The sequence below is a fragment of the Diceros bicornis genome, chromosome 2 (genome assembly GCF_020826845.1).
Source record: "Diceros bicornis minor isolate mBicDic1 chromosome 2, mDicBic1.mat.cur, whole genome shotgun sequence".
Taxonomy (NCBI): domain Eukaryota; kingdom Metazoa; phylum Chordata; class Mammalia; order Perissodactyla; family Rhinocerotidae; genus Diceros; species Diceros bicornis.
The window spans coordinates 4652200-4664962 of NC_080741.1; the positions used below are offsets into that span (position 1 = coordinate 4652200).

The 12763-nt window shown below is 34.2% G+C and overlaps 1 protein-coding gene across 2 annotated transcripts in view; it reads right to left on the minus strand.

The window, feature by feature from the left end:
• Positions 1 to 577: 577 nt before the first annotated feature.
• Positions 578 to 12763, minus strand: part of TSC22D2 (TSC22 domain family member 2) — a 49210-nt gene continuing 37024 nt past the window's right edge. The window contains exons 3-4 of one of the 2 annotated variants that reach the window (XM_058550973.1): positions 4597 to 4648; positions 578 to 3094 (exon numbers count right to left, since the gene is read on the minus strand). In XM_058550973.1, the coding sequence (XP_058406956.1) occupies positions 2834 to 3094; positions 4597 to 4648 (313 nt within the window). In that variant the 3' untranslated portion in view covers positions 578 to 2833. The remainder of the gene's footprint in view (positions 3095 to 4596; positions 4649 to 12763) is intronic. The other variant, XM_058550983.1, reaches the window with a different exon arrangement.

Genomic DNA, 12763 nt, shown 5'->3' on the forward strand with positions numbered 1-12763 from the left:
CCGAGGTAAAGCTGAAATTTACTTACAATCCTAAACAAACTGATCAATTTGGGGAACGCTTGATGTTGTTTCCAAATACAGTACATCTGATGTTAAAAAGCACAATAGCTTTCCTATCCTTAAGTTTGTTCCTGACTTTGGAGTGGGGTGGCCTCATGGGAGTACATTTGGATGTAAAGGCTTCCTTTCACAGCTATTTTGGGGGGTGTCTCCAGGTAGAGGTTGGGTGCCAAGGGAAGGAGGGGGGGATGGGAGAGCAGAGGACAGGCACTATTATAATTTTGCATTTTTTGAACATTGCACCATGAGTTGAGTATCTTCTCATTAAACTGGAAAGTTATTAATATTTAAGGCTCTTGATACATATTGCCAAATTACTTTCTAGAAGTACAAAGGAAAGTTTGTCTTTCTACATTAGGTCCTGCTATTTAAGACACATAACAATTTGTTATAAATATTAACCTGCATTTCTTACGTTACTAGAGGTTCAACCTTTAGAAACTGTCTTTTATTTTTTCTGTGAACTATCCATGTTTTTTCCTTCTATTGTGATTTTTTTAAAATGTAAAAGTAATAGTTGCTTTTAATTACCATTTTAAACATACTAACCATTTCCTTTGTGACTATTATTTTTGTGTTTATAAAGTGTTTTTCTATGCCCAGAACCAAAATTTATATTTTACAAAAATCCCAACCTTTTCTAATATAGTTTTTCTCCACCTGTATTCATACTGTTTGCACTTGAGGGGCACACCAGTGAGCCTTGTGGTTAACATTCCAACATGGAAGTTGCACTTTCTATCTCAGCTGTGGTGGTTCTATTAATCTCACTCCACATCGTAGCGTTGCTTCTTCAAGCCTATGTACTTAGTTCCTTTAGTTATTTGTAATATTATTCACTAACATTAAAATTTTGTTTACATTGAACAATATATCCTGCAGCACAACTAGAACATAACATATTTGGTAATTCCATGTACACTCCAATTTTATGCATTTAGTTTGTGGCTAATCTGATTTTTATTTTAAATAGATAAAGAACACTTCTTGATCCTCTTTTAACACAGAGAACTACTGGTTCTCATTAACTCCTGATTAGCTAGCTAGCTATAGATACAGAGCATGTTAATTTCTACAGGCACCTTTCTGAATTCAAGTAAAAGTTTTGGTAGACAAGGATTTCCTACTTAAATGTCATTGACATAATATGAATATTGAGTACAAATATTGCTCACCATTCTTGCATTCTTTAAATTATTTTACTTTGAAAATGTACGCACTATCATTAAGTCATTAATAACATAGGTTTTCATTTAAGGAATATTTTGAACTGTGAAAATACAAATCTAATCAAATTAAGTTTTGAACACATATAGAGCCAAATATTTCAACAAAACTGCAGTTTAATTTCAGAAAATGTGTTAAAATATATATTTATACATCAATTTCTGACATACACTTAATGTGTTAGTATACACAAAATGATGCTTTCTCTTGAAACTGTATTTATGAAATGTACATTTTAATTTAAATACTCAGTATACACTGCACTTAATCTGCATGTTGCATTTATTAAATACATTAAAATCTGCAATGTAACAAAACGTTTTCTGCATACGAAATTCAAAACACCATTTTAAATGAACAAAAGATGGCTCACTTCATTTTTTTTTTTTTTTTTTAACAACTAGCGTATAGTACACTAGCTCAGCTCCACCATACTACCTGTTCGTTCTTTTTCATTTGACATTGTTCACAGACTAGTACGTATTACAATAAGAGTGCTGGATAAAAACATGAGGTACGAAAGTGGTTCAAAGATTATAGGTCATGCAGATCATGCTAGACAGCAAAGAAAATTGTGACTGAGAAAACACTAAATAAAAATACATAAAGAATGTGCATTATAAAAAAAACTCCATTACACAGCTTTGCTTCTTTGGTTACAAAGTAGGTTGAACAATTTCACAGCTTTTTATTCCCACCCGAAAAAAAAGTCATACGAAATGTCAAAAAGCAGAGGAATCGTGGCAATTTCTCTATTAGAAAGTAGAAACAAATGAACAAAGTTTTCTTCATCAAAATAGCCCAATTATTTATTATATCACAATAACTGGTGACTACCTGTACAGTTGCACTATGTTCTTCATACTTACACTATACAAAATTTACATTCAAGCTGGGTCTTTACTACTGAAAATAAATACCGAAGGTCAATTGCCATTAGTGTTAGAAATATGCCAGGATTCTTTTGTTCAATTATTGCCTAAACGTTTTATCTATTAAATGCAATCCTGTCTTTCAATTCCTTTACTGATATTTATAATTATTCAAAAAAATTTAAAAAGTTCTGTGACATTGTTCATGTACATTATGAAAATAGCAGCCCTGTAATAAATAAAACACAAATAAATGAAAACTTATCTAGGCAAATGTTACTGATATTCAAAGAAAAGTGGCTCTTTAGATGAACTGTTATTTATAATGTGATAGGAAGGCTCAGGGTAAATCCATGGGTAATAGGAAACATGGGAGAGCCACCAAAGCTCTTCAAAGACCTCACTCATGTGCACCAGGTAAAATGCAGACTTTGCTCGCTTTAATAAACCCCACCTATTATTCTCCTTGTGTACTGATGACATAGAACTGGATATCAATAGTGCTGCATGACATCTCAAAGAGAGGAAAAGCTCTGTAGAATGATTGTCTAATACTGAAAAGGCCAAACACACAACCAAAGCATGGCTACTTGCTTTCATATAAAGTGGAAAGAACACCAGTGGCACACAAGGATAGATTGCTTTCAGTTTTGTCTTAATGAGGCAAGAAAGCTTTATGCTGAGGAGACATTCGGCTGCTGTGGAGGTTGCGTTGGCTGCGGAGGCTGTGCTATCACTGCTTGCTGTTGAGAAGTGCTACCAGGATTGGCCTGTTGGGCTGGGAGTTGGGATAATTGATCATTGTTTGAAAGAGATTTTAACAGTGCATTTTCTCGTTCAAGTAAAGAGTTTCTTTCAACTAATTCTTTTATTTGTTCCTTTAGAACTTCCACTTCTTCTCTTACTGCATACATCAAATGGCTTTTCACCAGATCCTGTGAAAAACAAAATTAGGAATGTCAAAAAGTGTGAAAGGGAAAGGTGCTGCTCTTCGGTTCTAGCCTACCTGGTGCCTTATCAACATCAGGTGTTTTGACATTACTTTTCCTGCTCTTGCTTTTAATGTTTCTACTGTATCTTGGCTGGTGCTAAGGGAGATGAGGTGGAAAAAATCAGTTCCCCAGCAGGGCAGCAAGCCCAGGATTTTCTTTTCCAAGTTTGGAGTGATTTCCAAAAACACTCATTCTTTAAGTTGTCAATTATAAGCTTAGAATTCAAAAGAAAGTTTAAAATCACAGGGTTAGATGTCAGACCAAGAGAACAAAGGATATTAAACTGTCTGATATTAAACTAGTTACAGTACTGCTTTAAGAGAGAAAGTGACCTGAAATTTCCTACTTTAAAACCTTAGGATTTTTTAAAAAACAGTTTGAGACTAATGGTCCTTATTCATAGCCTTTCTATAGTTTTTTAAAAAAAATTTATTTAACCATATTTGAATCCTAAAACATGTTATTTAATTTTGTATGTTTTTAATGTTAGATAAATTAAATCATATTCTTTTGTAACTTCCTTCTATCACTCAACAGTATGACTAACAGATTCTCCCATGTTGTTGCTAAGCTTAGTTCGTTCATTTTCATTGCTGTATAATACCCCATTGTATGAATATGCAACACTTTATTCCACAATGGATAAACATCTGTATTGCTTCCAGACTGTGGCCATTAACAAACAGTGCAGTTAGAAACAATGTTATAAACATCTTTTTTTTTTTTTTTTTGGTGAGGAAGATTGGCCCTGAGCTAACATCTGTGCCCATCTTCCTCTATTCTGTATGTGGGTCGCTGCCTCAGCATGGCTGACGAGTGGTGTAGGTCTGTGCCTGGGATCTGAACCTGCAAACCCGGGCTGCTGAAGGGGAGCCTGCTGAACTTAACCACTGTGCCACAGGGCCAGCCTCCATTCTGCAGTTTTAATAAACTTGAATCAAAATATTTTGTATAATATGAACAGAATACCTTTAAAGGAACAAAAAAATGATAGAAATAGCAGAAATCAGAAACAGAATCAAAAGAAACAAGTCTATTTATTAAAGCTGAGTAAAATAGTATCTGTAAGTGACCAAAGAATGACAAAGGTTTCCAGCTGAAATTTTCATTTTAATACTCTTTTGTCTCTAAACTATTTTTGATGCTGAAATATTCTGGGGGAACATTATGCATTTTAATTATGTATGCCCCACAAAATGGCTCTTACCAATGGTAATGCATGAAATGTGAGATGTTCAAATGGGGGAAATATTTACTCCCTTGGTATTTCTAGACAAAAAATTCTCAATGTCCTAGCGACTCCAACTATATCTCATTATCAAAAAATATACTTGGGTCATCTTGGTTTAAAGAAATTAGGTGTTTGTTTCTTAGAATCGATCAAAACCAAGTGCTTCATACAACCAACAGTCTATGACATGAGAGGATTATAAACGTCTACTTACCATTGCTTGTTCTATTTTGTTGTCAATGGCTACACCACCTCCCCCAGATGCACTGGAAAAAATTAGAATATTTCATTAAATTATTCTAAAAAATGTAACCTCCCTTCCAACTCTTAAAATACTTAAAAACATTTGTGTTTTACTTCAAATGAAAAATAGTAATTTAAAATAGCTTATTAAGTCTATTCTCACAACTTCAGTACTCAGAGCTCTCATTTTGAAAAAGAACATCTCAGTAAATAAATGACTTTTAAAAATCCTTTGTAGTTCCAACAATTCTAATTTGCCTATGACATACATATGCTACTTTAAGAGCAACTCCCAATTCTATTCAGGAGTTCTTAATTTGGTGAACTTAAAAAGACACACTTCGAATGAGCAGTACCCTCTCCACATCTCTTAAACTTCATTTACCAGTACCCTCTCCACATCTCAAACTTCATTTACCAACTATATATTCTAATTGCCTTTCATGTGGAAATTCTAGTGGTTTGCATTAAAATTCAGATGACTTTTCTTCTATAGAGTTTATATTTAATATTTGGTTTTTAAATGTTTAGAACTGGCTTCTAAAATGGTTCAGAGGGCTTCTGGACATACAGTACTTGTAGGGTCGATTAGCAAGGAACTCAACATTCTGGCAGACCTTCAGGCTTTGACTGTAGGTTACTAGCTGGCAAAAATCACCTACTAAGGTATGTGATTTAGACCAGTTTTTCCTGGAAATAATTGGAAGTAATCTAGCTGGTAAGTACATCTCAAGTTCAAATATCACCTTAGCATTTGTATGATAATGACAAAGAAGGATGAATAATGGTCGTCTTTAGCAGTTTATATTCTCCCACGTATAAACTAAAATAATAAGAGTAGAGAGGATCTATATCCTTTTCTTGGTGTTTTCGTAGCATTTGAAGAATTTTAGAACAGTTACTAGGTTTTCTTGTAAAGACAAATCTGATACTTTAGTCTCTGAACAATTTTTATACAAAACTTTAATACTCTTCATAAAGTATACTCCACCTAGGAAAATTTAGGTGCTAATACATCTGTAAGACTATTTTACTGTAGGTTATGTGGACCCTCAATGTTCTATCAGATTGAGGCTCAGAAATATCCTAATGTAGTGGCCGTAGTGGCCTTTTATACTGTAATCCAAGTAGATCTGTTTAGAATCTTCGTTCTGCTACTCACTATCTGTGTGACCATCAGCAAATCAACTATTTAACTTCCCTGGGCTTCAGTTTCCTCATCTGTAAAATGAAGGGGTTGGTGTCAATGCCTCAAGAGAATTTCCACTTCTAAATCCTTGAAACTCTGAATCAATACATAGAAAACACTAAGCTCATTTATCTGAGCATTAACCACATTAATTACAGCATACTACTTCACTTTTTGCTACTATTATTTCTAAGATGAAAAGGCGCTTCTGTACAGACCATCAATAAATACTTATACGTGTTAGGCTTTAAATGCCTGTATAGAGCTGTACAAAGTACGGCTATATATGTAACTATAAACTACAGAACAACTATATAGCTCATAAGGCTTCAGTATAAAGTTCAGTCCAGACACTATGTGGATATATATTCACTAAATATTGGCCACAATTTGGCAAAAAAGATTGTGACAGGCATTTAAAGTTTGCCTGAAAATCCTTGATCATACTCTCTACATTTTTTATTTCTATCTCAAGGAAACACTGAATTAGTTTTAGTCATTTCATTACTTAAATACATTCAATTCTTTCAACACATCTGTTTTAAACAGAACACCTTAAATGCTAACTTTAACACCAGTTTTATATATTAACAAGCAACCAAAACAAAAAACAAGTAAACCCCAAACCCTTAAAAAAAGGTTACTGCTTTATTTTTTTGATAATTAAAATAAAATCAGTAAGTTTCCAAACCATCCCCTTAGCTAAGGAACAATAATTTGCATGCTATTCTTTGCCGATCCAATAAACTCTAGTCCTGACTCAGACCTCTTTTACAGCAACAGAGGAATAGGTTTGCAAAGCATAAACGGATCATGTTGAAGATATGTGTCCCTTAAAAGGTACTAATATTTCAATTTTGTTAAGCACTGTACTTCTACAGAATTAAACCAGTTACCGATACAATTACTATCACTATAGGGACCTTTGGCTATTTTGAAGGCTGTTATTCAAGAATTCTATAACTTTCTGTAGTGGTTCTCAAACTTTAGCATGCACCAGTCATCTGGAGGTCTTGTTCAAACATAGATAGGAGGCTCCACTTCAGTTTCTGATTCAGTAGGTCTGAGGTGAGGCCCAGGAATTTGCATTTCTAACAAGTTTCCAGGTGATGCTGATCCTGCTGCCTGACAGACCATAATTTGAGAACCACTGGTTTACAGAGATGAAAGTTATAAGAGAAAGATAAAAAACCTAACTCTATTTTAAAAACTTCTTAGCATGATATACAAAACCCTTCATGGCCTTGACCTCTGCCTTCTATGGTCTCCTTCCCTCTCATACTCCATCAGGCCTATTGTCTTATGGTCTTACAGAACTATTTGCAGTCTGTGGAACATATGTTCTCTCAGGTTTCCATGGCTTTGCAGAAACTCTCCCTCAGCTGGCAGTGCTTGAAGTTTCAATTCATCTGGCTGTCTTTTACTCGTTCCTTAAGATGCTCCAGTGCCATCTCTCCTGTGATGCCTTCTGATTTCCTGAGGTAGAACCAATTACTCCACACCTCCCATGGTCCACTAACCTTCACAAACTTTTTATAGTGCATAACCAGGAAAGCAGAAGAGCAAATTCTGGCCTCTCCATATATTCAATGCGTGAATTCTAGGAAATTATTTAACCTTTCTAGACCTCATTTTTTTCCATCCAAAATAAGGATTCTATGCCCCAATTCATAAAACTCCTATGGGACAGGTTCCTTATCTTCTTCACCACTGTGAAGAAGTGAACACAGTGCTTGGCACAAAGGAGCTCAAAGGCATACTGGAAGAGTCAATATGATAGTAATTAGATTTGAAACAACTACTGGTTCATACTAGGAAGCCATTAAAAATTTTTGAGTTTGAATAAATTAGTAGTTCTCAAAGTACAGTCCCTGGACCATCAGCATCACCTGGTAACTTGTTAGGAAGTGTAAATATTTGGGTCCACTCCAGACCTACTGAATTAGATACTCTTGAGGTGGGACCAAAGAAATCTATCCTCCAGGTGATTCTGATAGAAACTAAAGTTTGAGAACCACTGCTTTAAATAGCCTGATTTACAATAAAGATACCAAGATGGTAGTCTTAAATAAGCAAATAAGAAGGTATTCCATTTCAAGATCCCAGACCATGGTTTAAGAAGATTATTTCAATGAGGGTAACGAGTTGTTTTCTGTTGTGTTCCAAGTCAACATAGTGGTTTGGGCTTCACGCTCACTTTTAAAATGAGAAAGATAAACTTAAGTAGAATGAGTAATTTTCCTTCGTTTGCTTTCTTGACCTAATGTTATAGTATTATGCCTTATTTTCTTTTTTTATTATTGCAGTCACCACACTATAACTTGACAGTTAACCAGTTTCCGAACTTAAGTTTCTTAAGGGAAGGCTGCCCCCCTAAGACTTTGTAACTATTCTGGTAAACTATAAGGGCTATATAAAGGCAAAGGATAATTTTTATAAAGAAAGAAACTTTGTTTACTATGGATCACTCTTTTAGAATAAAACCATACCTTGATTAGCATTTACTAGATGAATTAAAAATTGTGGGTATGGAGGGAATGGATAGAAATATAGAACTGTGGAAAAAAGACAACATGAATGACTATATTACTTTTTATATGATGAATTTTTATTTACTGGAATTGTGGCCCCCAAAAGATCTAAATGAGCTTGAATTTAGTGTTTAAATAAAGTAAATTACAATCACATTCATAGGAAAAGTAAAACTCAAAGTATCAACGCTATAGCAAGACAGCTTGGCTCCCCAACACAGCTTTTCTTCCCAGGCCTCCTTACTTTTATCGCAGTAGATCACCTGCAACCTCACTGAGAAGACAAGAGGCCATATATGAACCTCCAGCTTCACAAGTTCCCTGCATTTTCATCCTTCTTAATAGGCTAACCACTTCATCTATGTTCTCAGTTCAGCAACTTTGCACAAATCATCCCCAGTCTTTCCTCTCTAAAAATTAAAATCAATGAAGGCAAAGTTAGGCTAACTTGATCTCACATTAAAAAAAAATCTCTTTATGAGAAGTCAATTTTTTCCTTATCTTATAATCCTAATTAAACGAGTCATGGCTACTTGTTTAAAATACAAATATTGCAAATTTCTTCTCTCTCACATTTTGACTACTTTGCCTTTCTTCTGTTCTCCCCTCAATACAAATGCTAATTAACAAAGCAACAAGGTAGAGGAAAAGAACCCTTAAATGACTGCCCACTACACGGCAGGCACACCTTACTACACGCCTGAGCAACATGCTCATTTTACAGTTAAGGAAACTGAGGCCAAGTAACTTACTCAAAGACACAATGCTAGGAACAGGATTCAAACCTAGACCTAATTAATGTCAAAACACGTGCTTTTTCTACCATAAAAGTAAGACTGTGAAAGGAAGAAAGCAACTACCTATAATGAACTAAAAGAAATACGGAGTTGTGTATATTATGAAGAGTGCTTTAACTAAGCACCAAACGCTAGTTGTGAAACCATAAGCATGGATCCAGAGATTAACCTATGTTCATAATATGCCATTTATCTTATCTAGCACATTCCTAGAAGAGGTTCAGCTCCGAGAACAAGGAAGGTAACTTCTTAAAAAAGGCACTTGCTCAGTGATCTTTAGACAGCAAGGACAGTGTACTTATTAAGAACTAAAATGTTCTTTTGGTTTAGAAAAACTGAGAATATCTTAAAATTGTATGTATCTGTATGCAGAACACTGTAAAAAAAATTACCTTGCTTTACTCAAAGACCCTTCTAACTTTCTGTGTTGACTCACAATCACAATTAAAAACCCACTACAGGAATCCCCCAAATTACAAAAGCAAATCTTTTGTAATAAGAACAAATTTATTTGATTGAGTTAGCAAATCTGATATACTTATGTACAAGCCTCCCTACCCAAACCAGATAAAAATGATTCTTCATAAACTCACAGCAGAAGCTATAATATTTCTTGGCGGTCAGTCCTCAGGAATCATGTACTGTTTCCAGTATATCATTTACAATCTTTGTACCCCCTCTACCCACAACCTTCCACAATAAGCTCTATAATAACATCATTACTACTAAAATGCATTAATTCTAACCTGGGTAACATTTTGCCTCTTTTCTAAGAAACGCATGTTTTGTTTTTTAGAAAGAAACCATTAAGCCACTGATTGCCAAAAAAATAAATCTAATGAATCTGTAACTCAGCAAGCCTGTGGAGGTGTAATAGAAAAAAAAAAATCCATCACTCTTCTGTAAGAGGAATTTAAAAAATATTTACAGCTTAACATTTAATTTAAGAGCAAATAATAATCCTTCTTCCAAAAAAGAGCCTAAATAGATAAAATTCACGTAGACTTAATCTCTGGCCAAATGCAAACCTCTGTGGTTAAGAACAAAACTATTAAAGTTGATAGTAAATTAAGCTAAGAACTAAACATTTTATGTACTCTAGTTGTTGACTGTAAGTTCTACCAAGGTAAAAACAAATAATCTGTTTAATTTCATGATTAAAAAACTCACAAAAATGCCTCATGGAGATTTTTAATATTAACACAAAATAAGTGATTTTTTGTGGATGATAAAAGCTATTATTCCTGCTAAGCAAGCAGGTAAAATGGCTACAATATTATTTTCTCAAGTAACCAGTCTCACAATGGTGTGAAAAAAGCCTTTACCAAAGAACTATTAAAAATCTGGCTACACGTTTATATAAAGACTGATATTTGTTTTTAGCATCTACAAAAACCTTGCTCACTAATGCCTTCAGCATATTTTACATTCATCTAATTAATTTTAGGTCAAAATCCTGGCCAGAAAAGAATATTTAAAAAGAGGAAAAAAGGATACAGGCTGTGGATTGTACCAATGTCAACTTCCAGCCTTTGGATCATGCAAGATGCTACCATTCAGTGGACTCAGTGAAGGTACCTGAGACCTCTCTGTACTTTTTTTGCAACTTCTTATGAATCTATAATTATTTCAAAATAAAAGTTAAAAAACTTCTTCAATAATTTCCCTAAAATATAATGTACTTCTAGAAATCTACAAGACTAGAAGCCCAACAGAAAAATGTGTAGAATTCACGTGTACAGTTCACAAGACATGAAAAAAGTACTCGATATCTCATTCATAATAAAAATACAGATTAAAACTATAATACCATCTCCCTAAATAGCAAACATATTAAATTTTAATACACCGTTAGTGAGGCTGTGGGAGAATGGGTCTTCTCATACAGTGTTGGTACGAGTATAATGGTATAACCCTTATAAAGAGCAATTTGATATATATCTAACAATTTTACACACACACACACACACACTCTCTCTTTCTCTATTTTACTCTTTAGGTCAGCAATCCAACATCTGGGAATTTATCCCAAAGATAGTTTTACATACAAAGGAAACAATATATTTACAAGCCTATTCATTACAGCACTGTTTATAACAGCAAGGCTTCTACCAACAGGGAACTGGTTAAATAAATCGTGGTATAGCCATCCATTCAATGAATATTACCCATCTATTAAAAAAAAAAACCCATGAAGATACTTTTCTGTTTACTGAGATGGGAACAATGTATCCTGGAGATCTTTAAAAGTACAAATGTGTGCAGGGCCAGCCCCGTGGCTTAGTGGTTAAGCGTGTGCGCTCCACTACTGGCGGCCTGGGTTCGGATCCCGGGCACGCACCAACGCACCGCTTCTCCGGCCATGCTGAGGCCACGTCCCACATACAGCAACTAGAAGGATGTGCAACTATGACATACAACTATCTACTGGGGCTTTGGGGAAAAAAAAAGGAGGAGGATTGGCAATAGACGTTAGCTCAGAGCCGGTCTTCCTCAGCAAAAAGAGGAGGATTAGCATGGATGTTAGCTCAGGGCTGATCTTCCTCACAAAAAAATAAAAATAAATAAAAGTACAGATGTGTGTATACTATCATTTGTGTGAAGGGGGAGATAATATATATTGTATTTGCTTGTACATGCATAAAGAAACAGAAAGGACACACATACACAGACTAAGAAAGTGGTTATCTGTTTGGGAAGGCAGGACCATGGGGGACAGGGATAGAAGACTTTCATTGCACTTTGGAGAATACTGAAAAACACATTGCAAAATAAAATGACTCATAAAGGAATTATTACTCTGTATGGTATGAACTCAAGACAAATAAATGGCAGACAAGAAACAGGAAAGGGAGAAAGGAGGGAAGAGAAACCAACAACTCCACTTTCTTTAGGAACTATTTCATTCTGGAAGATAAGATACCATGTTCAACATATGAAACAATCAATAAATCGTATTTGTGAGTTGTAAAATTTATTTCCTTGACTTAGAGTGAATTATAATCATTTAAAAATATGGTGTAAATAATGTTAATAACTTCCAATATAGTTATTTCTGTTCAAAGTGATTCTGGTAAGTAAACAGTAAAAGTCTGTGATAAACATATCTGATACAACAGGCTACATATAAAAATGTTACATTAAAAATGCACTCCAAAGAAAGTATACATGAGATTAATACTAACTTTACCTTTTTTCCCCAGATCTTTTTACATTTCCAAGTTATAATATTTGGGGGTAATTATTTTAGTATTTTGTAGTAAAATTCTGATATAATTATAAAGTTTTTTTTTGTGTAGAGCCACTCTAAAAATTAAACAATATAAAAACTAGCTGAACTAAATTCTGTTAAAAAACACTCAAGATGGAAGATGTAAATGTAGTCTGGAAAAACTGGAGACTGATACAAAAGTGAAATATGCACAGCAATTTTACCATTACAATCCAAACATTGCAAATAAACTAAAAAAGTTTAATTAGTATTCTATTATTTCAAGTTAAATACTTAAATGTTATAAGAACACGGAATCACATCTACTTAAGATAAATGAGCCTATGCACTAGCTAGTTATTTCTTATTAGACTAACATTACACAAGGTTTGACAACGAAAAAAGTTATT